The sequence below is a fragment of the Microcaecilia unicolor genome, chromosome 2 (genome assembly GCF_901765095.1).
Source record: "Microcaecilia unicolor chromosome 2, aMicUni1.1, whole genome shotgun sequence".
Lineage (NCBI taxonomy): Eukaryota > Metazoa > Chordata > Amphibia > Gymnophiona > Siphonopidae > Microcaecilia > Microcaecilia unicolor.
This window is the reverse complement of record NC_044032.1, coordinates 363,150,562-363,174,033: the sequence shown is the minus strand read 5'-3', so window position 1 is coordinate 363,174,033 and position 23,472 is coordinate 363,150,562. Positions and strand designations below refer to the sequence as shown.

Genomic DNA, 23,472 nt, shown 5'->3' with positions numbered 1-23,472 from the left:
TTCAGTTATGTCTTTTATCTTCCACCTTGTAAGGCATGCCAACTGAAACAGCGTTAGACATGTTACAAATGGACCAACAATAAAGAACGACAATGTGGATCAAACAACTCATAGGTTTGCTTGCTTTGTTTTGATTGTATGGCAATGACGGCTGCGCGGGGGAGTGGAAACAGAGGTTAACCAAAAGGCTTATAGTGGACTAAATAGGCTCACTTCCACTCCAGTCTATTAAACCTCCTTGATAGTGCATGACAAAGGGCCCAGGAGAACCTGGAAATAGGACTAGAGAACCAAAGCACTGGGTTATGACTACTGATTGCTGCATAAAGCAGTGGTGGCTGACAAAACAAAGAAGCGCTCCAGCAGCAGCAGTCGTCAAAACAAAGAACTTTTCCAGTCTTAAGGTAGTACTTAACAGATCCAGAAGATCGCTGGGATCCCGCAGATCTGGCTTTTACACCGTCCCGTACCAGAAGATTTCAAGTATTCCATCAAAGGTTTTCCAGATTTGTAGTTTTTTGGAAGAGACAAGTGTAGTAGTCAAATAAGCTTGCTCATATTTCTTAAACAAAATAACCCAATTCCACCAGATGTACACTGTAGGTTGATCGTCACTTTCAAGGCAATGGTTAATAATTCGAATAAAGCTTTGTCTTAATTTGTACGATTGTTACGGCTGAAGATTATCATATTAAGTGTTGTAAAGATAGCGACTCATGAAGTTTAAAGATTTGTAAAAGATCTTTAAAACAAAGTAAGATTAGGGCATTAAAAAATGAGATGAGTTATGGTTCCAATTGTTGATTTGCAGGACCAGCATAGATCTGAAGAGGTGGATCTATAAAGTTTAGCTTTCCTCAGTGTCCATAAAAGAGCAGTGAAGCAGAAAAAATATAAATTGGGTGATGGACGAAGATAGTGAGGCCAAAGGACTTTTTGACCAAACAAATTTCCAAGGATTGTCAGATAAAGTATCTTGAATGTCCGTTTCCCACACTTTCTGTGTTTGATAGGTGTAGTTTTGGTATTTTTTTTCATACATAACAGATTTATAAAATGCAGGTGTGCTGTGGGTAACTAAACAGTGTTTGGCAATAAAATAAGAAAAAAGAAGTGTAAGTGGACCAATAACTCAAGGGACTGGGACAGATAAGTCAAAATGGAAAACTTTATTACAGACTTGACACAGATCTGTGTTTCAGCCATAGGCCTGCCTCAGGAGTCTTTGTGATGTGCATGCGGGTATGAAGATAAAGACCTTTTGCTTATGCTGTTCGGCGAATTCAAGTAGAAAAAGTCTTTATCAAGACCCCCCCCCCCCCCTTTCTGTTGCAGCTTCATACCCGCGTGCACATCACAAAGGTCAGTTAAAGGTTTTTTGCAGCTTCATACCTGCATGCACATCACAAAGACTCCTGAGGCAGGCCTGTGGCCAAAACACAGATCTGTGTCGAGTCTGTAATAAAGTTTACCATTTTGACTTATCTGTCCCAGTCCCTGGATTTATTGGTCCACTTCCCACATCTTCTTCTTTTTTTCATTGTTTTCGTGGGATTTTGTTGTTCATCTACCTTACTACTACTACTTATCATTTCTATAGCGCTACTAGACGTACGCACCTTGGTGGATTACCCATCCCTGGCAATAAAATAATTAATTTCATTGCAGTAATTCGACCATTCTTATTAAGGTTCCATTTAGTGAATTTATGGTCATATAGCAATTGAGCCCATTGGGAAGATAAAGTTCTTTTTGCAGTTGAGTAAACATTTTCACAGCACCATTATAAATGAACTTAATTAGTGACTAAATACCTCATTGCTGCATTTCAACCCGTTTACAGGTTTCTTATCTATTTGAATATCAACATTATTCCATAGAATTATATCAATTGACTCCCACAAAGTTTTAGGAATAGTACTGTGAACCTTGTCTAAAGGAGGAAATTGTGGCTGAAATAACTGGGGATAAATGATCCCAATATTTGGCTTTGCTATTGGTATTTTTTATAAGATATAGAGAGGTAAAGGTGTACAAAGTTCCTTTTCAATCAAAAACCATGTAGAATTGTAGTAGTGTAGAAATTCTATCCCACACTAGAGTCCAAAATAATTGTATATTTGGACAGAGATAGAGCATGTGGTCAAGTGTACCCATTGCGGAATTACAGGACCAGCATAGATTAGAATGGTTATTACTTAGTCTAGTTAGGCGGACTGGGGTCCAATTAGTTCTATGCATAAGAAAATGTAAAGATGGGTGCAGAAGCAAGTGACTTGTATTGTAAACATAGGCTTTAATGTTTCTAAATGTATGCCTTCTATGTTAAGTCAACATTGAAGGCTCTGTTCAATCCAATCACGACAGACTTTCAGTACATAAGTAATGCCATACTGGGAAAAGACCAAGGGTCCATCGAGCCCAGCATCCTGTCCACTACAGCGGCCAATCCAGGCCAAGGGCACCTGGCAAGCTTCCCAAACGTACAAACATTCTATACATGTTATTCCTGGAATTTTGGAGTTTTCCAAGTCCGTTTAGTAGCGGTTTATGGACTTGTCCTTTAGGAAACCGTCCAACCCCTTTTTAAACTCTGCTAAGCTAACCGCCTTCACCACTTTCTCCGGCATCGAATTCCAGAGTTTAATTACACGTTGGGTGAAGAAAAACTTTCTCCGATTTGTTTTAAATTTACTACACTGTAGTTTCATCGCATGCCCCCTAGTCCTAGTATTTTTGGAAAGCGTGAACAGACGCTTCACATCCACCTGTTCCACTCCACTCATTATTTTATATACCTCTATCATGTCTCCCCTCAGCCGTCTCTTCTCCAAGCTGTATAGCCCTAGCCTCCTTAGTCTTTCTTCATAGGGAAGTCGTCCCATCCCCGCTATCATTTTAGTCGCCCTTCGCTGCACCTTTTCCAATTCTACTATATCTTTCTTGAGATGCGGCGACCAGAATTGAACACAATACTCAAGGTGCGGTCGCACCATGGAGCGATACAACGGCATTATAACATCCTCACACCTGTTTTCCATACCTTTCCTAATAATACCCAACATTCTATTTGCTTTCTTAGCCGCAGCAGCACACTGAGCAGAAGGTTTCAGTGTGTTATCGACGACGACACCCAGATCCCTTTCTTGGTCCGTAACTCCTAACGTGGAACCTTGCATGACGTAGCTATAATTTGGGTTCTTTTTTCCCACATGCATCACCTTGCACTTGCTCACATTAAACATCATCTGCCATTTAGCCGCCCAGTCTCCCAGTCTCGTAAGGTCCTCTTGTAATTTTTCACAATCCTGTCGCGATTTAACGACTTTGAATAACTTTGTGTCATCAGCAAATTTAATTACCTCGCTAGTTACTCCCATCTCTAAATCATTTATAAATATATTAAAAAGCAGCGGTCCTAGCACAGACCCTGAGGAACCCCACTAACTACCCTTCTCCATTGTGAATACTGCCCATTTAACCCCACTCTCTGTTTCCTATCCTTCAACCAGTTTTTAATCCACAATAGGACATTTCCTCCTATCCCATGACCCTCCAATTTCCTCTGTAGCCTTTCATGAGGTACCTTGTCAAACGCCTTTTGAAAATCCAGATACACAATATCAACCGACTCCCCTTTGTCCACATGTTTGTTCACTCCTTCAAAGAATTGAAGTAAATTGGTCAGGCAAGATTTCCCCACACAAAAGCCATGCTGACTTGGTCTCAGTAATCCATGTCCTCAGATGTGCTCTGTAATTTTGTTTTTAATAATAGCCTCTACCATTTTCCCAGGCACCGACGTCAGACTCACCGGTCTATAATTTCCCGGATCTCCCCTGGAGCCTTTTTAAAAAATGGGCGTTACATTGGCCACCCTCCAATCTTCCGGTACCACGCTCGATTTTAAGGATAAGTTGCATATCACTAGCAGTAGCTCCGCAAGCTCGTTTTTCAGTTCTATCAGTACTCTAGGATGAATACCATCCGGTCCAGGAGATTTGCTACTCTTCAGTTTGCCGAACTGCCCCATTACGTCCTCCAGGTTTACCGTGAAGTCAGTAAGTTTCTCCGACTCGTCCGCTTGAAATACCATTTCCGACACCGGTATCCCACCCAAATCTTCCTCGGTGAAGACCGAAGCAAAGAATTCATTCAGTCTCTCCGCTACGTCTTTGTCTTCCTTGATCGCCCCTTTTACCCCTCGGTCATCCAGCGGCCCAACCGATTCTTTTGCCGGCTTCCTGCTTTTAATATACTGAAAAAAATTATTACTATGTTTTTTTGCCTCTAAAGCTATCTTTTTTTCATACTCCCTCTTGGCCTTCTTAATCTGCGCCTTGCATTTGCTTTGACACTCCTTATGCTGTTTCTTGTTATTTTCAGACGGTTCCTTCTTCCATTTTCTGAAGGCATTTCTTTTAGCCCTAATAGCTTCCTTCACCTCACTTTTCAACCAGGCCGGGTGTCTTTTGGACTTCCATCTTTCTTTTCTAATTTGCGGAATATGTATGGCCTGGGCCTCCAGGATGGTATTTTTGAACAGCGTCCACGCCTGTTGTACAGTTTTTACTCTCTCAGTTGCCCCCCTAAGTTTTTTTTTTTTTTACCGTTCTTCTCATTTTATCATAGTCTCCTTTTTTAAAGTTAAACGCTAACATATTTGACTTTCTGTGTACAGTTACTTCAAGGTCGATGTCGAAACTGATCATATTATGGTCACTGTTATCAAGCGGCCCCAGTACCATAACATCCCTCACCAGATCATGCGCTCCACTAAGGACCAAGTCTAGAATTTTTCCTTCTCTCGTCGGCTCCTGCACCAGTTGCTCCATAAAGCTGTCCTTGATTTCATCAAGGAATTGTATCTCTGTAGCGTGTCCCGAAGTTACATTTACCCAGTCTATATTTGGATAATTGAAGTCACCCATTATTATCACATTGCCCATTTTGTTCGCGTCTCTGATTTCTTTTATCATTTCTGTGTCTACCTGCTCATCCTGGCGAGGCGGACGGTAGTACACTCCTATCACCATTTTTTTCCCTTTTATACATGGAATTTCAACCCACAGTGATTCAAAGGTGTGATTTGTGTCCTGCTGAATTTGTAATCTATCTGAGTCAAGGCTCTCGTTAATATACAATGCTACCCCTCCACCAGTCCGGTCCACCCTATCATTACGATATACTTTGTACCCCGGTATGACAGTGTCCCACTGGTTATCCTCCTTCCACCAGGTCTCAGTAATGCCTATTATATCCAATTTTTCATTTATTGCAATATATTCCAACTCTCCCATCTTATTTCTTAGACTCCTAGCATTTGCATATAGACATTTCAGAGTATGTTTGTTGTTCTTATTTGCATGATGCTTAGTACCTGACACTATTGATTTGACATCTTTTGTCTGATCTTTAGTTGTATTTAAGGGCACCTGGCCTACCACGGTCTGTTGTGCAACCTCACTATCCAGAAACCCTATCTTCCCTGTTTGTGAGGTATCTTTGCAAGATACCTTTTCCCGAACCATGCGCTTTTGAGCGACTGTCGGCCTTCCCCCCCATTTCTAGTTTAAAAGCTGCTCTATCTCCTTTTTAAATGCCGACGCCAGCAGCCTGGTCCCACCCTGGTTAAGGTGGAGCCCATCCTTTCGGAATAGGCTCCCCCTTCCCCAGAATGTTGCCCAGTTCCTAACAAATCTAAAACCCTCCTCCCTGCACCATCGTCTCATCCACGCATTGAGACTCTGGAGCTCTGCCTGTCTCTTGGGCCCTGCACGTGGAACAGGTAGCATTTCAGAAAATGCTACCCTAGAGGATCTGGATTTGAGCTTTCTACCTAAGAGCCTAAATTTGGCTTCCAGAACTTCTCTCCCACATTTTCCTATGTCATTGGTACCCACATGTACCAAGACAGCAGACTCCTCCCCAGCACTATCTAAAATCCTATCTAGGTGACGCGTGAGGACTGTTCTAAAACTCTGATAAGGGCATTGCATGACGCATATGATACTGCCACTAGGGGAGCAGCAGTGACAATTACAGCTCATAGGTTGACCTGACTTAAATCCTTCAGGATTGCGCGAGGATGTGCATGAGAATATGGCAGGTGCACTTTGCGTAGGAGATGATCTCTTTTGAGATAAGAGTGTGAGAAATAATTCCATCAAGGAAGACTGTTCCACCCTGGACGTGCTGGAGGATGATAATACGGAGCAGTCCAAAACATCCTACAAGAAACAGTATTACTACTAAGGGAATAAAAAGTACCAGCCCAGGAAGCAGTACGGTGGTGGTAAATACTACTCATCAGCATCCAAAGCTATCAAACAACCAGCGTAATAACAGAAACAAAAGGCCCCAGAAGCCACCTCCTTTTCAGCTGGCTAAGTCAAACCCCAAGAACAGCTACTGTCTGCGGTACATCAGACCACCATTTGTCAGGCTCAATTTGTTCCAGTCTCAATAACTGAACATGCAAATACAGCAGCTGTTACTAGCACATGCAATAGAGAAAGTTCCTCTGAGCCAGCTCAGTGAGGGATTTTATTCCAGATATTTTCTCATACCAAAGAAAAAGGGGGCCAGCAGCCTATTCTCGATCTCAGAAACTGAACAGATACATCAAAAAGGAGAAATTCAAAATAAGCTCCCTGTCCACAATTTTTCCATAGTTAGACAAGAATGATTGGCTTGTGTCTCTGTATTTGGAGGATGCATACCTTCACATTCCCATCTATATAGTACCGGGTGCTTCTTCTTGGGCTAACATCAGCGCTGAGAGTCTTCATAAAATGCGTAGTCACAGTGGTAGCTTATCTTAATGTAACCCATATAGGGTTAAATTATTTTACCTGGGATGCCTCTGAGGGTGAGCTCCGGGATGGGGAACCCAGCGTGGAACAGAGTGAGAAGGGGGAAGTGCTCCGGTGCACTTCTCCGGTGTTTTTTATTTTCTAAATGTGTTGGCGGGCGTGCTGTTGGGTGGCACGCGCTGAGGGGAAGCCACGAGGAGGGAGAGAAGCAGCTGATGGCACGAGCCAGATGCTGGCTTGTGCCAGGGAGTGCAGCAGGCGCGTGCAGAAGAAAACTTAAAAATAAACACAGTTAAATGCTAAATGAGGTAAGGAAAAAATATTCAAATATGTGTAAAGTGCTGTATATTGCTGAAAATGTCATAATTTCATGTAAAGTGTATGTTTATAGGGGATTGCAAAGTGTTAGGTTAGTGTAGGGGCTCATGCTGGGCTTGTGCCATATATGACATACTTAAGTTCTAAACGGCTTGTGTGGCAGTTGGGAGGTAAGCTAAAGGCTGTGCCGACCTGTAAAAGTGGTCTCTGCGCAATTCAGCCAAGAAATACATTTAAATTGAGTTTTGAGAGGTTTGGGTAATCAATTAAAAATATTGGTGTGTGTCTGCAGTGGGAAAACTTAATTTTAAAAGCCGCTCGCGTGTTGTCAGGAGGCTTTAGGCAAGTGATTTTGGTTTGGATGGGAAAGCTGTTGCCTGAATCTTAATTTAACTTCATATGTTAGAAGTGTCTTTGATAAATAAAATATTTGGGCGCAGTACCAGTCTGGCTCACTAATAGAAGTGAACTTGTAAGGAACTGGTGTGAGTTTCAAAATACTTCTGTGAGGGGTTATCTGCCTTGTGACAAGGTTTAACTAAATAATCACCACAGTAATTGTGAGCTTCATCAATTTAAGGAAGAGGGGAAAAAAATCTCATGATTATAATACCCCTGTCTCTGAAAGAGCGGTGACCTGCTGCAGAGAAAGAAAAAAAAATCAACACATAGGATTTAATAATCCTAGTGCTTATATTAAATTGTGATACATTTTTGGGGATTTATTGGTTTGGGAGGGTTTAGATAGGGATGTTCAATCATATTTTATTTTACCTGGGAATAGCTAGATAGGGAAAGGAATAATTATAATGAGCCACTGCATATTAATATGAGTGGACTGGATAGAAAAGGTTTAAGGTTTTTCTTCTTAAGTTGGTTACAGCTTAGAGTAGTAGGTCCTTCGGAGGAGTTCCAGTTCCTGCCTGCAGTATACCCGCTATCATCTTGAAAAGAAAAACAGCACGGTACCGGTACCCAACAATAAAAGAAAGAGAGATTCATACAAAAGTGATGGAGAGGAGTATCCTTTAATATATCAGCCAGAATCAACCAGGCCCTGTTAAAAACATTGACTTATAATACTTACCTTATTTTTCCTTGAAGAAGTTCCTGCAAAAGAAAACATAAAACAAAGAATCAGCTCTTACAGTTGTTGAGAATTTAAGAAATACTGTACTGTTGTATTATATATATTAGAGAAGAAAATTTTGTTAGGTTAGTAAAATATACTTACAGTGGGGGAAATAAGTATTTGATCCCTTGCTGATTTTGTAAGTTTGCCCACTGACAAAGACATGAGCAGCCCATAATTGAAGGGTAGGTTATTGGTAACAGTGAGAGATAGCACATCACAAATTAAATCCGGAAAATCACATTGTGGAAAGTATATGAATTTATTTGCATTCTGCAGAGGGAAATAAGTATTTGATCCCCCACCAACCAGTAAGAGATCTGGCCCCTACAGACCAGGTAGATGCTCCAAATCAACTCGTTACCTGCATGACAGACAGCTGTCGGCAATGGTCACCTGTATGAAAGACACCTGTCCACAGACTCAGTGAATCAGTCAGACTCTAACCTCTACAAAATGGCCAAGAGCAAGGAGCTGTCTAAGGATGTCAGGGACAAGATCATACACCTGCACAAGGCTGGAATGGGCTACAAAACCATCAGTAAGACGCTGGGCGAGAAGGAGACAACTGTTGGTGCCATAGTAAGAAAATGGAAGAAGTACAAAATGACTGTCAATCGACAAAGATCTGGGGCTCCACGCAAAATCTCACCTCGTGGGGTATCCTTGATCATGAGGAAGGTTAGAAATCAGCCTACAACTACAAGGGGGGAACTTGTCAATGATCTCAAGGCAGCTGGGACCACTGTCACCACGAAAACCATTGGTAACACATTACGACATAACGGATTGCAATCCTGCAGTGTCCGCAAGGTCCCCCTGCTCCGGAAGGCACATGTGACGGCCCGTCTGAAGTTTGCCAGTGAACACCTGGATGATGCCGAGAGTGATTGGGAGAAGGTGCTGTGGTCAGATGAGACAAAAATTGAGCTCTTTGGCATGAACTCAACTCGCCGTGTTTGGAGGAAGAGAAATACTGCCTATGACCCAAAGAACACCGTCCCCACTGTCAAGCATGGAGGTGGAAATGTTATGTTTTGGGGGTGTTTCTCTGCTAAGGGCACAGGACTACTTCACCGCATCAATGGGAGAATGGATGGGGCCATGTACCGTACAATTCTGAGTGACAACCTCCTTCCCTCCGCCAGGGCCTTAAAAATGGGTCGTGGCTGGGTCTTCCAGCACGACAATGACCCAAAACATACAGCCAAGGCAACAAAGGAGTGGCTCAGGAAGAAGCACATTAGGGTCATGGAGTGGCCTAGCCAGTCACCAGACCTTAATCCCATTGAAAACTTATGGAGGGAGCTGAAGCTGCGAGTTGCCAAGCGACAGCCCAGAACTCTTAATGATTTAGAGATGATCTGCAAAGAGGAGTGGACCAAAATTCCTCCTGACATGTGTGCAAACCTCATCATCAACTACAGAAGATGTCTGACCGCTGTGCTTGCCAACAAGGGTTTTGCCACCAAGTATTAGGTCTTGTTTGCCAGAGGGATTAAATACTTATTTCCCTCTGCAGAATGCAAATAAATTCATATACTTTCCACAATGTGATTTTCCGGATTTAATTTGTGATGTGCTATCTCTCACTGTTACCAATAACCTACCCTTCAATTATGGGCTGCTCATGTCTTTGTCAGTGGGCAAACTTACAAAATCAGCAAGGGATCAAATACTTATTTCCCCCACTGTATCTAATTTGTCTTTGCGATTTGGTGATGTGAGCCATGATATACCTATAAGAAGAAAAGGGAGAAAAAACCGCAAACTATACTTACCTGCTTGATGGATGAGGGACCTGAAAAAGAAATAATAACAAAGAAGCAATTCTTATAGAAGAGGGGAATGTTTAGATAAAATTTTAAGATTAAATGCATATTTAGTTAATGAATTTTGCTAAAGTCAAATTATACTTATCTGATAAAAAGTTGAAGAAGTTTATCTGTTGAGTTGTTGATGTACTAAAAAAAAATATTGAATTTGTTAAACGGATTTGAACCTTACACATACCCATAACCTAAATAAAAAGAATAATTTATTGAATTATTAATGTAAATGACATTTGTTTTCCTGAGTTACATTAAAATATATAACCAATTTAGTTTCATTCCTCTCCCCGTTTTAGAAACAGGGAGACGTGGCTAGTGTTAATGTCTGTACCTTAACCCTGTCCGATACACGATATTTTGCCCGAGGTATTCTAAGGGTATTGTAGGGTGAAGTATCGTGCCCAGGGTGAGGTCACAGTTACATTAAACTTCACGTTCTATGTATATTTCCTTACTTGGGATGATTGGCTGATAGCAGCTCCTACACTGAGTCAGGCTCAGCAAGCTCTGCATCTCATAATCTTCTTACCAAGCTGGGATTTCTGGTCAATTTTCAACAAATCAATTCTCCAACTTACCCAGATCATAAAATACATTGGCAACAAAAAGGAGCAGAACAGAGGAAAAAAAGTCCAAAATAAGTTTATTAATGGTTAATAAATCAGCAATGCCCAACACAGGCCATATTTTGCCCATACATGGGCTGCGTTAGGGGCTACAATCAAACATATATACATACATATTACTACTATATGTATAATGTAAATTAAAATAGGCTAATTAAAAATGCAAGTATAAAAATAAAAACCATGACATGCATAATCAATAAAATATAACTGAATAAACAATACAAGTAAAATCAAAAATGTCTGTATAAAATAAATTACACCATGCATACCAAACGGTGTTGAGAACTGGACATATCCCAACGTGGTATGCACAGAAAGTATCACCACCTTGAAAGTCACCATACTGCTACTTAGTGCAATTATAATATGATCCATACATATAAATAGCAATACCATATCCACATTAAGAATAAGCATAAATAAAAAAAAAAAGACATTGATTGCAAAGTGATGCTGTGTGACCCACTGCACTGAGAAAGCATAAAAAAATATAAATAATAATGCGAAAGCTGGACAAAAAATGAGCTGCCACCATAAATAAAACTAATATAAGTCAGAGGCTAATATAAATGGATAAATGAAAATAAAAAAAACTTTGAAAACGGAAACTATGACATCAGTGCATTCCACAAAGGGAGCAATGCGTTGCAATTGAGGTGCAATATACACAAGACCTCACTAAAAACATGTACCCCCCCCCCCCCCCCCCCCGTTTACTAAGCCATGCGGCAAAGCCGACATGGCCCATTCAGATCTTCTCATGTCGGTTCTATCTTGTGGTAAAGCTGATGGTACAAGTAAATCTCTCAAATTCCTCTCACAATGTAAGTTATCATTATATCCTTATCTACCAGTGCTTCCTTAAAATCTTTACAATGTCTTTTGCTAAATGTGTAAATGGAACTGTGCACACTACTCCATTCTCATTGTCCGCTTTGCTGCAGGTTTTAATAAATCAGTTCATATACACTTAGAAGCTCTTTGATAACCTTCCTGAATGCACCTCACAGGATACCCTTTAGCCTTAAAACATTTAATCTCATCAGATCTTACTCTAGAAGTACTGGAATCTGAACATAATCTTTTTAAACATAAAAACTGACTGTAAGGGAGATCATGTTTGAGAGAAGAACCATGACAACTATTAAAATTCAAAAACTTAGTGACATTAGTAGGTTTATGATAAATATCAGTATGGAAAACCTTGCTCCTAATTTGAATACTGATGTCCAAGAAAGGATTGCTTACTGTATAATAACTCATTTGAAATTTTAAATTAGTATCACATTGATTCAACCATTCATGAAATCTCTTCAGCTCCAAAATTGGCTTCCATGTCATAAAAATGTCATTTATAAACCTCCTCCAGAGGTACACATGTTCTTTAAAGTCGTGAGAATTATTTTTTCAAACTGGGCCATATACAGGTTCGTGATAGAGGGGGCCATCGTGGACCCTATGAATGTCCCTTTAAACTGTTGGTAAAATTTACCATTAAATGAAAAATAATTCTTCATAAGTGCTATGATAGTCAATTTAACTACAAATTCAGTTTGAACTCTCAACAAAAAATCTCAATAATGTATCACGGATAATGTCGAGCACTTCTTTTTGAGGTATATTAATATATAAGCTCGCAACATCTAATGTAATCAAAACCATCTCATTACGGCATGTCATGGTACTCGAAGCATTAATATCATCAGCTGAATCACAAACATAAAATGGAATCTTACTCATGAAAGGATTCAAAAATTTATCTGTAGAAATGGATAATGGCTCAAGGAGTGATGCTTTAGCCCAGTGATTTTCAACCTTTTTCATCTCACAGCATACTGACAAGGTGCAAAAATTGTCAAGGCACACCATCAGTTTTAAGATTGTGTTTAAAGTTGAAAAATAACAAAATTAACTACAAGTAACATGCATTCAAAGGCATCCATGATCTATTTTTCCTAAACTAACATAGTTAATAAATTCAAAATAAAATACTTTTTTCTACCTTTGTTGTCTGGACATTTTTTTCACATCATGTTGATCCTGATTCTTCTTTTCTATTTTCCTGTCTGTCTTCTGCTCTCTTTTCAGGGGCTGCTGTCCTTATGGTCCAATATCTCTTCTCTTCCCTCCCTCCCTGACCCTGTGATCCAATCTCTCTTCTTACATCTTTCTCCTGCCCCTCCACCTTCAGGTCCATCACTTCTCTCTTTCTTCCCTTCCACCCCTTAGATCCATCATTGTGTGACTTTACATACATACATATATATATATATATATATATATATATATATATATATATATATATTTCACAAATGGATGTTGCTTGGAAGTTTGGGGGCAACTACAAGAATCTTTTTATTACTTGTCTTTGGTAAAGTAAGAGGCGATCCGATTATTACAGATGTGTTAGGTGTAATTGCTGACTGTTCTGACTCTGATGCAGAGAAAGTGCTCCTGCGAGAGATCCAAGCTCTTACCCTCTACAGAGACCATTACACAGCTTCTCGACGCACAGCTGCAGTGCCCCAACTGAAATGCACCGGAGGCTCGGCTGGTTGTTCTGCCTTTGTCCCAGAGGTTGTGCAGTGTCATAGCAGAGGCTGGGATGGCTTCGATGTACAGGTAATTAATGCATAGCTTTAAGTATACACATAGCTTTTTAAAAATATGTTACAAAGATACATTATATAAATGGTCTGTATGTGTCTCTTACACTGACTTGTGGGTCAGATATATCTATATATATATTTATAGCTATATATTTGTATATATTTTTTTTCTGACTGAAAATACTAATCCTTTCAATTCTCAGGCTTTGTATAATAATTCTTTTAATTATAAGGCTTTGTTCAGTGAAACTGACTTACCTAATGAAGCTCCTGGTAGGTTTTTCTGCTCATGGCTTTTCCATCTGAAACCACTATATACCGCAGGAACACATTGCCCACCTTCTGCTTTCATCATGTCACTATCCCTGTTGCCTTCTCCCTTCTTCTCCGCTCTCAACCTTCAATATGTCCTTCTTCTCATCCAACCAACCATCTCCTTTCTGCCTGTGTACATCTCATCTTGTCGCTGTCGTCATGCCTGTCCTACTCTTCTCTTTGTTCTCTTGCTCCTTCTCCTGCTCCTCCATGTTGGCGCTCATCCTATTCATGCAGGTCACACAGTGATGTCGCCAATCTATTTTCTGTTCCTCTCCTCTCCCCTTCTCTACCTTTCTCATGTACTCTGTGGAATGCCCTCTCTCTGCAACAAACTTTCCTACGTCCACGACCTCTGTATCTCTCGTGCTCTCCATCTGCTTGCCCTAACTGGCTTTTCCCTGAAGACTCTGCTTCAGCTGCAGCCCTGTGTCATGGAGATTACCTTTTCTCCCATACTCCTCACCTGATTGGCTGTGGAGGTGGTGTCGGGCTACTACTCTCACTCTTGTAGATTTCAACCTCTTGTTCCACCTCAGTCTCACTGCTTTTCTTCCTTCGAAGTCCACTCCTTTCTATTCACTCCTCTGACTCTCCAAGTAGCTGTCATTTATAGACCCCCCGAGAGTCCCTTTCTTCTTTTCTCACTGACTTTGACTCCTGGCTTTCCTTCTTTCTTGAACCTTCATCATCTTCTCTCATTCTTAGAGATTTTTAACATTCATGCTAATGATCCATCTGACTCTTATGCTTCTCAGTTTCTCGCGTTAACATCCTCTTTCATTCTTCAGCTGTGCTCCTCCACTACCCCTGCTCACCAGAATGGCCACTTGTTTTGCTTATCTTCTTCTCAGACTGCTCTCCAGTTTCTGTGCCTCAGATCTTCCCCTCTCTGACCATCATCTGGTAACTTTCACATTTAAACACCCTTCCCACCCCCATTCCATCCAATCTCCACCAATGCATATAGGAATCTTCAGGCTATTGACTCTAATACTCTGTGCTTCAGTGTTTCAAACCACTTGTCAACCACTATGTTACCCAAGTCTGTCAATGGGGCTGTCTCTTCGTATAATACTATTCTCTCTCCTCTGCTTTGAATACTCTTGCTCCTCCCATTCTCCGTTCTGTAAGGCGTACCAAACCCCAGCCTGGGCTGACTTTTAGAATTTACTACCTATATTCCTGTGCCTGTGCTGACTTAATACATTTCAAATGTCCTTCCAGTCTGCTCTTTCACTTGCCAAACAGGACTACTGCATCCAGTTGACAAACTTTCTTGACTCAAACCCTTGATGTCTGTTTGCCACACTGAACTCTCTCCTCAAAGTGCCTTCACCTCAAGCTTTCATGATAAGGTTCACAAGATGAACCTTGAATTCTCAACCAAGCCACCTCTACCTCTCCTTCCTTCAGTCCATTCTCTCAACTCTCCTTCAACCCCTGCCTCCTTCTCTTCCTTTTCTGAAATCACTGAAGAGGAAACTGCACATTTTCGTTCCTCTTCCAAACTAACTACCTGTTCCTCTGATCCTATTCCCACCCATCTACTTAGCACTGTCTCTCCTACTGTCAGTCCTTCTATTTACCATATCCTCAGTCTTTCACTTTCCACTGGAACTGTTCCTGATGCCTTCAAACATGCCATAGTTACACCACTCCTGAAAAAAACTTTCATTGGACCCAACCTGTCCTTCCAACTATTGCCTCCTTTTCCTATCCAAGATATTTGAACGTGCAGTTCACCGCCATTATCTTGACTTTCTTTCCTCTCAAGCTATTCTTGATCCACGTCAATCTGGCTTTCACCCTCTTCGTTCAACTGAAACAGCCCTTGCTAAAGTTTCCAATAACCTTTTCCTGGCCAAATTCAAAGATCTGTATTCTAACCTCTTGTTTCTCGATCTATCTGCTGCTTTTGACACTGTTGATCACCGCCTGCTCCTTGATACGCTGTCCTCACTTGGATTTCAGTGCTCTGTTCGTTCCTGGTTTTCTTCTTCTCTCCCATCGCACTTATAGTGTATACTCTGGATCTTCCTCTACTTCTATCCCACTGTCAGTTGGTGTATCTCAGGGCTCTGTCTTGGGACCTCATCTTTTCTCCATCTATACTTCTTCCCTTGGTGCTCTGATCTCATCCCATGGTTTTCAGTGTATCACCATTACGCTGATGACTCCCAGATCTACCTCTCCAAACCAGAAATTTCAGCAGAGTCCAGGCCCAATAATCAGCCTGCCTGTCTGACATTGTTGCCTGGATGTCTCATGGCCATCTGAAACTAAACATGACCGAGACTGAGCATTTTATCTTTCCCCCATTGTCTGTCTCTGTGGATAACACTGTCATCCTCCCTGTCTCATCAGCTCGTAACCTTGAGCTCATCTTTGACTCCCCTCTCTCTTTCTCTGCACATATTCAACAGACTGCTAAAACCTGTCATTTCTTTCTCCAAAATTTGTCCTTTCCTTTCTAAGCACATTGCCAAAACCCTTATCCACACTCTTATTTATTGTATTTGTATCCCACATTTTCCCACCTTTTTGCAGGCTCAATGTGGCTTACAATGTATCGTTCTTGGTGGATAATAGAATAGAAATAGACAATTAGTGCTACATAAAGATCGAGCATAACATGAGAGAAAGTTAAATAATCTTACAATGTATTGTTCTTGGTGGATAATGGAACAGAAAATAGACAATTAGTGTTACATAAAGATCAAGCGTTACATAATAGAAATTTAAACTATCTTACAGTGTATCGTTCTTAGTGGATAATAGATCAGGAAGTAGACAGTGTTGCGAGAGGGTGCATGACATAATAAAGAATTAAACAAGCAGATATCTGATAACGAACCGTTCCGATTATAGGTAAAGTGGAGATGTATTACATTTACACTTGTTGGTCTTTGTTGTATGCCTTATTGAAGAGGTGGGTCTTCAGAGATTTACGAAAGTTGGTTAGTTCATAAATAGTTTTTAAGTTGCGTGGCAGTGCATTCCATAACTGTGTACTCAGGTAAGAAAAGCTTGACGCATGAGTTAGTTTATATTTTAGGTCTTTGCAACTGGGGAAGTGAAGATTAAGGAACGTGCGGGATGATCTTTAGCGTTCCTAGGTGGCATCTCCGTGAATGATTTTATGGACTAGGGAGCATATTTTGAACGTGATGCGTTCTTTAAGTGGAAGCCAGTGTAGCTTTTCCCTTAGGGGTTTAGCGCTTTCGTATTTTGTTTTTCCGAATATGAGTCTGGCTGCGGTGTTCTGGGCGGTCTGAAGTTTCTTAATGATTTGCTCTTTGCAACCAGCGTATAGTGCATTGCAGTAATCTAGGTGACTAAGCACTATTGACTGTACCAGATTGCAAAAAAATGGTCCTTGGGAAGAAAGGTCTTACTCTTTTTAGTTTCCACATTGAATGGAACATCTTCTTGGTTGTATTTTTCACGTGATTTTCAAGTGTAAGATGTCGATCAATGGTAACTCCAAGAATTTTCAGAGTGTTCGAGATGGGAAGGGACAGGTTTGGTGTGTTTATGGTGGTGAGTTTGGTTTTGTTATGTTGTGAGGTGGGTATAAGGCATTGTGTTTTTTCTGCATTAAGTTTCAACTGAAATGCATCCGCCCATGAAAGCATGATATAGAGACTTGATGTCGTTGGTAATTTCCTTTAAATCTTGTTTAAACGGGATGCAGATCGTTACGTCATCTGCATATATGTATGGATTGAGATATTGATTGGATAATAACCTGGCCAAGGGTATCATCATTAGGTTGAAGAGAGTCGGCGAGAGGGGGGATCCTTGGAGAACTCCACATTCAGGTATCCATGTGGTTGAGGTATTCGAGTTGGTTATTACTTGGTATGAACGTGTGGTTAGGAAGCCCTTAAACCAGTTGAGAACGTTGCCTCCAATTCCGAAGTAGTCAAGGATGTGTAGTAATATTCCGTGATCAACCATATCGAAAGCACTGGACATATCAAATTGTAGAAGTAGTATATTATTACCAGTTGCGATCGCTTGTTTAAATTTAGTCAGGAGGGTTACTAGTACTGTTTCACTACTGTGGTTTAATCGGAATCCTGATTGGGAGTCATGAAGTATTGAGAGTTTATTTAAGTAGTTGACGAGTTGTTTTGTCACCATACTTTCCATTAGTTTGGTTATCAAGGGGATAGATGCTACTGGTCGGTAGTTGGTTAAGTCGCTTGTATTTTTCTTTGCGTCTTTGGGTATCGGGGTGAGTAGGATATTTCCTTTATCCTTTGGGAAGATTCCGTTTTGTAGCATATAGTTCAAGTTTTTCATGAGGTCTGATATAAATTGTTGGGGGGCAGACTTTATAAGGTTATTAGGGCATATGTCTAGTTTGCACTGAGACTTGGTGAACCTTTTGACTGTCTGGGAGATGGAATCATTTGATAGTGTCTCGAAGTGGGTCCATGTTCTATCCGTTGGGTATTCACCGGGGTTTGGGTCTAGACAATCAAGGAGTTTTGTGTAGTCGGTGGTATTGACAGGTATCAAGAGTCGTAATTTTGTGATTTTCTCATTAAAGTATTTCGCAAGCTTGTCTGCTGCTGGTGTGTCTGTGCTATTGGAGGTCACCGGTGTAGTAGCTAGTAATTTGTTCATGAGTTGGAAGAGTTTGTGTATCCTTGTAGTCTGGTCTAATTTTTGTTTTGTAGTATGATCTTTTGGTTTGTCTTGTAGTTGTTTCCAAGCGTTGAGTGTGGAGTCGTCTTTCTTTTTGTTCCATGCCCGTTCTAATCTTCTGACTTGTGTTTTTAATTTTTTCAGTTCTTCATTGAACCATGGTATTGAGCTCTTTCTGTGTGAGGTTCTGGTTTGGAGTGGTGCTATGTTGTCTAATATGTTTTTGCATCTGTTGTCCCATTCTTGTAGAGATTGGTTTGTATCTGTCTTTGTAGTCCATCCATTATAGATCTGTTGCCAGAATATTAACGGATCTATTTTGCCTCTTGTGGTATAGGTTATTCGTTCTTGTTTGTGGGGTGAGTTTTTCATTCGCCATTGGAAGGAGAGGTTTGCTTTATAATGGTCGGTCCATGGTGTGAGTGTCCACTTTGTGTCTAAAAGATTTCGCAAAATGAAGCGTGTTGGTTTTGTAAACACTTCAAGTGATTAGATGAGAGCTTGCCATTCAATTTCCCTGTTCAGGCCACTAGGGGCCACTGTTCGCCATCGAAAAATAAATTCCTGTTCTTTCTGAAGTAGCAACCGAGAGACGTCTCCACCTAAAGGTAAAACAATCTGTAAAAGCACAACAAATTTTAAATCTTTGATGTCATGATGTGCTTGTATCCAGTGATCCACAAGCGGAGCTTCATGTTTGCTGTTTCTTAGATTACTCAGATGTTCACCAATCCTCTGTTTAATCCGTCTGCTGGTGTGCCCTATGTACCATTTAGTGCATGGGCACACTATACCATAAATTACTTGTGAGGAATTGCAAACCGTAGACTTATTCAAGAAAAACGGTTTATTCGTCCAGGGATTAGTAACTCTCATAGTTTGCCAAGCATGCTAGCAGTAAACACATCTGCCACAGCTTTTATGACCTTTTATTTCAGATGCAGAAGAAGTCCACAGTCCTGGATTAACAGATGCCAGTATCTCACCTAAATTGTGATCACGCATATAGGCAAATGTTGGTGCTTGATCAAATCCAAGAGTGGTCAACATAGACCAGTGTTTATTAATAATGTTCTTAATTACATTCGTTTGGCGAGAATAAGGCAGCACGCATACCAATCTTTCATCTGTACACCGTGGTTTAGGTGGCAGATTTACCAACCAGTGACGGTCAGCACTCATTGCTCTCTTAAAAGCTCTTTTAATGACCTTATTGGGGTATGCTCGAGCTCTAAACCTCTTATACAAGTCCACAGCCTAACTCCTAAAGCACTCCTTCGATGTTGATAATTTCTTTACACGCAGAAATTGGCCCACTGGGATTCCATTTTTAGAGGCTACTGGATGAAAACTTCGATAATGTAGTAGCGTATTGGAATCAGTTATTTTTCGATATATTTCTGTAATGAAACTCCCTTCCTGTAGCTGGATGGTCATATCAAGAAAATTGATCGATTGCCCTCCAATAGATGACTCAAATTTAATATTTGTATCTACTGAATTTAAATAGGACAAAAAACAATGGAGCTCACCCTGATCACCAGTCCAAATGAGAATCACATCATCAATAAAACGCTTCCATAATATGATGTTGGAGATAAAACTTGATGGATATAGAAATTTCTGCTCAAAATCTGACACGTAAAGGCATGCAATAGTAGGTGCAACAGTAGCACCCATCGCAATGCCATGTGTTTGAAGAAAAAATTGATCTCCAAATCGAAAATAGTTCTTTTTGATGATGATGATCTCCGTCATTTGATTTAAAAGAGTCATTTTCTCCAAAGATATTTCAAGTTGCTCAAGGTGAAAACTCACAAGGTTACAAGCATCAGTGTGTGGAATGCTAGTGTAAAGTGATACAACATCTAATGATACCAGTGTAGCAGGAGTTTCAATCGGTTCAATATTTTGCAAAATTTGTAACAAATGAGCTGAATCTTTAAGATAAGACGGGGTTTGAAGTACCCTAGGTTGTAAATAATAGTCCAGATACTGGGAGAGAGGCTCATTAAGGGACCCACACCCAGAAACTATAGGGCAGCCCGGAGGTTGTCGTAGTGCCTTATGACTTTTCGGCAAGAAGTATATAAAAGGTGTACGAGGATGCTGTTTAAATAAATATCGATGTTCTTTATTCGTTAAAGTTCCAGCTCGAGCAGACTGCAATAGCATATCATTTACTAGCTGTTGAAATGCCGGTCCTGGATCATGATCTACTTACTGGTAAAACTTTGTATCCGACAACTGTCGGAGCGCTTCAGCATGATAGTCAGTGGTATTTTGAACAACTACCCCTCCTCCTTTATCAGCCCACATTATCATAATGCTAGTGTCTGATTTCAGACTTTTAATAGCTTCTCTTTGTGATGTCGTTAAATTAGGGGGTACATAGTTCAATTTACTCTCCATATTATCAAGATCCCGTAAAACTAGCCGTTGGAAAGCTTCCAGCAGTACATCAGGCGGCCCTGGAGGCAACCAGGAAGAAGGTAAATGATGAGTTGACATAAAAGTTTGAAATTCTTCCTGGGCATCAGTCTTTTCTTGTTGACCAAAATATGCTTTTAGTTTCAGTTTACGGAAAAATCTATAAAGTTGTTTTCGATTGTTAAAGCTATCATACCATGAAGTAGGAACAAAAGATAAACCAAGCTCCAGGACACTCATCTGAGATGCTGTTAAAGTCTTATCCAATATATTGAAAACTACTCTCTTGTCCCCCTCTTAATTTGTGAATGTCGGGGGACACCAGTGATCGACCTCATGGCTACGCAGGAGAATGCCAAAGTACCCAAGTTCTTCAGCCAAAAAAGACAGCCCGGGTCCGTAGGCTTGAACGCACTGCTACTGCCGTGGCCGGAGTCGGTGCTTCTTTACATGTTTCTGCCTTGGCCCTAATAGGCAGAGACCTGTACCGGATCAGTCTTCACTGGGGACTAGTTGTGTTGGTGACGCCAGATTGGGCCCAGCGGCCATGGCATGCAGACCTGATTTAGTTGCTCGAGGGTCAGCTGTTGTCTGCTGGTGACTCTGGATATCCTCCATTAGGGTCCGGTCCGGGTGGAAGATCCCTTCCGCTTTGGTCTTATGGCCTGGCTCTTGAGAGGAACCGCTTGAGGAAGAAAGGTTACTCGGAAGCGATTATAGATTAGAACGAGCATGGAATAAGAAAAAGGACGACTCGGCACTCAATGACTGGAAGCAACTACAAAGAAAATACAAATACACCATCCGACAAACTAAAAGATCATATTATAAAACTACAATCGGACCAGACTACAAGGATACACATAAACTCTTCCAACTCGTAAACAAACTACTAAATACCACACCGGTTACTTCTAATAACATAGACACCCCATTAGCAAACAACCTCGCGAACTACTTTAAAGAGAAAACCATAAAGCTACGACTCACGATACCTATCAACACAAGTGATTATGTAAATCTCCTTTAGTGTTTAGACCCAATACCTGGGGAACATCCAGCAGACCGATCATGGACCAACTTTGATACACTCTCGATTGTTAACTTCTCCCAATTGCTTAAAAGATACGCCAAGTCGCAATGCAAATTAGATATCTGCCCTAGTAACCTTATAAGATCTGCCCCTCAACAACTCAAAATAGACCTCATGAGACACTTAAACTACATGCTACAAAATGGCCTCTTCCCAAAGGATAAAGGAAACATTCTACTTACTTCTCTACCTAAAGATGCAAAGAAAAGCACAAGTGACTTAACCAACTATCGCCCAGTAGCTTCCATCCCACTGATAACCAAACTTATGGAAGGCGTAGTGACGAAACAGCTCACTAACTACCTAAATAAACACTCAATCCTGCACGAATCTCAATCAGGATTTCGATCGAACTACAGCACTGAAACAGTACTAGTGACTTTAATGAATAAGTACATAAGTACATAAGTACATAAGTAGTGCCATACTGGGAAAGACCAAAGGTCCATCTAGCCCAGCATCCTGTCACCGACAGTGGCCAATCCAGGTCAAGGGCACCTGGCACGCTCCCCAAACGTAAAAACATTCCAGACAAGTTATACCTAAAAATGAGGAATTTTTCCAGTCCATTTAATAGCGGTCTATGGACTTGTCCTTTAGGAATCTATCTAACCCCTTTTTAAACTCCGTCAAGCTAACCGCCCGTACCACGTTCTCCGGCAATGAATTCCAGAGTCTAATTACACGTTGGGTGAAGAAAAATTTTCTCCGATTCGTTTTAAATTTACCACACTGTAGCTTCAACTCATGCCCTCTAGTCCTAGTATTTTTGGATAGCGTGAACAGTCGCTTCACATCCACCCGATCCATTCCACTCATTATTTTATACACTTCTATCATATCTCCCCTCAGCCGTCTCTTCTCCAAGCTGAAAAGCCCTAGCCTTCTCAGCCTCTCTTCATAGGAAAGTCGTCCCATCCCCACTATCATTTTCGTCGCCCTTCGCTGTACCTTTTCCAATTCTACTATATCTTTTTTGAGATACGGAGACCAGTACTGAACACAATACTCCAGGTGCGGTCGCACCATGGAGCGATACAACGGCATTATAACATCCGCACACCTGGACTCCATACCCTTCTTAATAACAAACAATTGCAACTGGCAACAATGTACTTCTCTTACAATTTGACATGTCCAGTGCCTTCGACATGGTCAACCATGAAATATTACTACACATCCTAGAATACTTTGGAATCGGAGGCAACGTTCTTAACTGGTTTAAAGGATTCCTGACCACAAGATCATACCAAGTAACAACTAACACGGCTACTTCAGCCCCATGGATACCTGAATGTCCCCCAAGGATCCCCCCTCTCACCCACCCTCTTCAACCTAATGATGATACCCCTAGCCAAGCTACTAGCCAATCAAAACCTCAATCCATATATATATATATGCAGATGATGTCACAATCTACATCCTGTTCAAGCATGAGCTAAAGGAAATCATCAATGACATCAACCAAAGCTTCCAAATCATGCATTCCTGGGCGGATGCAGTCCAACTAAAACTTAACGCAGAAAAAACACAACATAACACAAGTAATTTCACCACCATAAACACATCAAACTTTTCCCTTCCTATTTCAAATACTCTGAAAATTCTCGCCATGTACAATGGCTCCACACGTGGCCAGC

General features: G+C 40.9%; 1 protein-coding gene across 1 annotated transcript in view; it reads left to right on the top strand.

The window, feature by feature from the left end:
• Positions 1 to 23,472, top strand: part of SARAF (store-operated calcium entry associated regulatory factor) — a 58,151-nt gene that overhangs the window by 4,387 nt on the left and 30,292 nt on the right. Inside the window, exon 2 of the mRNA XM_030194506.1 lies at positions 13,170 to 13,348. Within this exon, the coding sequence (XP_030050366.1) occupies positions 13,170 to 13,348 (179 nt within the window). The remainder of the gene's footprint in view (positions 1 to 13,169; positions 13,349 to 23,472) is intronic.